General features: G+C 37.9%; 1 protein-coding gene across 1 annotated transcript in view; it reads left to right on the forward strand.

The window, feature by feature from the left end:
• Window positions 1–1,588, forward strand: part of LOC106530678 (NADH dehydrogenase [ubiquinone] iron-sulfur protein 8, mitochondrial) — a gene marked incomplete at its 5' end in the record, with an annotated part of 25,246 nt that overhangs the window by 19,177 nt on the left and 4,481 nt on the right. The window contains 1 exon segment of the mRNA XM_014026348.1: window positions 230–397. Within this exon segment, the coding sequence (XP_013881802.1) occupies window positions 230–397 (168 nt within the window).

A 1,588-nucleotide genomic window follows, 5' to 3' on the forward strand; every position in this document is an offset into this window, starting at 1 on the left:
ACTATCCACAGTAGCTCTAATGAATTATGTGTTTACTTCTTATTGTTAGAAAATTGGTATCAAATAATATTGAATTGAATTTAAACCAATTCAAACCTAAATTGAATAAAATTGTGACCCAAAAAACTGGAATTGAATTGTGAGGTTGTTAACAATCCTCAGCCCAGTCCAACAGTTTCTGATGAGAAACTGGAGTAAAAATGTTGTTGTTGATAACAGCAGATAAAACTGTGAACATTTTCCTTCATTTTATAACATTTGTGTCCAGGCCATTACAATCGAGGCCGAGACCAGAGCTGATGGTAGCCGAAGGACAACTCGCTATGACATCGACATGACTAAATGCATCTACTGCGGTTTCTGTCAGGAGGCGTGTCCTGTGGACGCCATCGTAGAGGTATGTATATCATTGTACCCAACAACACAAAAGAAGCAGCTACATCTTTTTACTTATTAGTCAGCTGCTCTACCAGAGAAAACAAGACATTGGATTTGTTTTGTTCAGTTTATAAACTACTTGTTCAGAGACAACRTGTAATTATCAGAACTGTGAGAAAGTGGTCACAGGAAGCTGAAGAAGCCGTACAGGATGACTCTTTACCAGACTGAGTGTGTGACTGACTATAAAAACTTCTGTGTGGACAACAGCATCCCCAGTAGAACAGTGAGATGCTTCCCTAATAACAAACCCTGGATCACCAGTGAGTGTTTGATTAGCTGTGCAGCGACAGGGGGCGGAGCACTACTGTTTCACATGGAAGTGTGCTGACTTTCCAAAGGAAGAGTTCTTTTTTTTCTGGATGGCCTCCCTTCTCCCCTTATAGCCATCCTCTCCACACCATTATGTTTTTTTTTCTTTTTGGATGGCCTCCCTTCTCCCCTTATAGCCATCCTCTCCACACCATTATGATTTTTTTTTTGTGAAGAGAAAATAGAGAGAAAGAAAAACAGAGAAAGAAGTAATTAGAAAGATAGAAAGACTGAAATAGCGATTAGAAGTGTATTAGATATACACCAACAAAACACAGGACCACACACCCAACATCCGTCCACTCACCTGAAAAATAAATGGATAAATACATGGAGGGCATATATAAAAATATACACATACCCATACATAACGTGCAGCTTCATCGCACACAACACCTATGGGGGAAAAAATCGATCTCGTGACTTATGAATTGACCTTCCCAAATTTGAACGAGAATCGATCCAGATCTATTAAATTGATTTTTTTTAACCTAGCCCTACTTGTAACACTTATTGATAGTTTTGAACATCATTATCCAAGAGAGAAATATGACATGTTTAGCAGCAAAATGTGGATTCAAAATCCCTTTGCCTTTGAAAGTCCAGAATGTCTGCTGGAGTTAGGACTAACTCCTGAAGAAGAAACAGATGTTACAGCTGAGAAGTGATCTAATGCTTTAGAAAAAGCATAAATCCATGTTGTTGTCCTCATTTTGGACAAACATCTCATCTGAATATCCTGCCTTAAGTAAAGCAAGTATTTTGCTTCTTATTCCTTTCACAACAACATATAAATGTGACGTAGGATTCTCTGTTCTAACAAAAATAAAGACAAAAT

This window comes from Austrofundulus limnaeus, unplaced genomic scaffold, assembly GCF_001266775.1.
Source record: "Austrofundulus limnaeus strain Quisiro unplaced genomic scaffold, Austrofundulus_limnaeus-1.0 Scaffold546, whole genome shotgun sequence".
Lineage (NCBI taxonomy): Eukaryota > Metazoa > Chordata > Actinopteri > Cyprinodontiformes > Rivulidae > Austrofundulus > Austrofundulus limnaeus.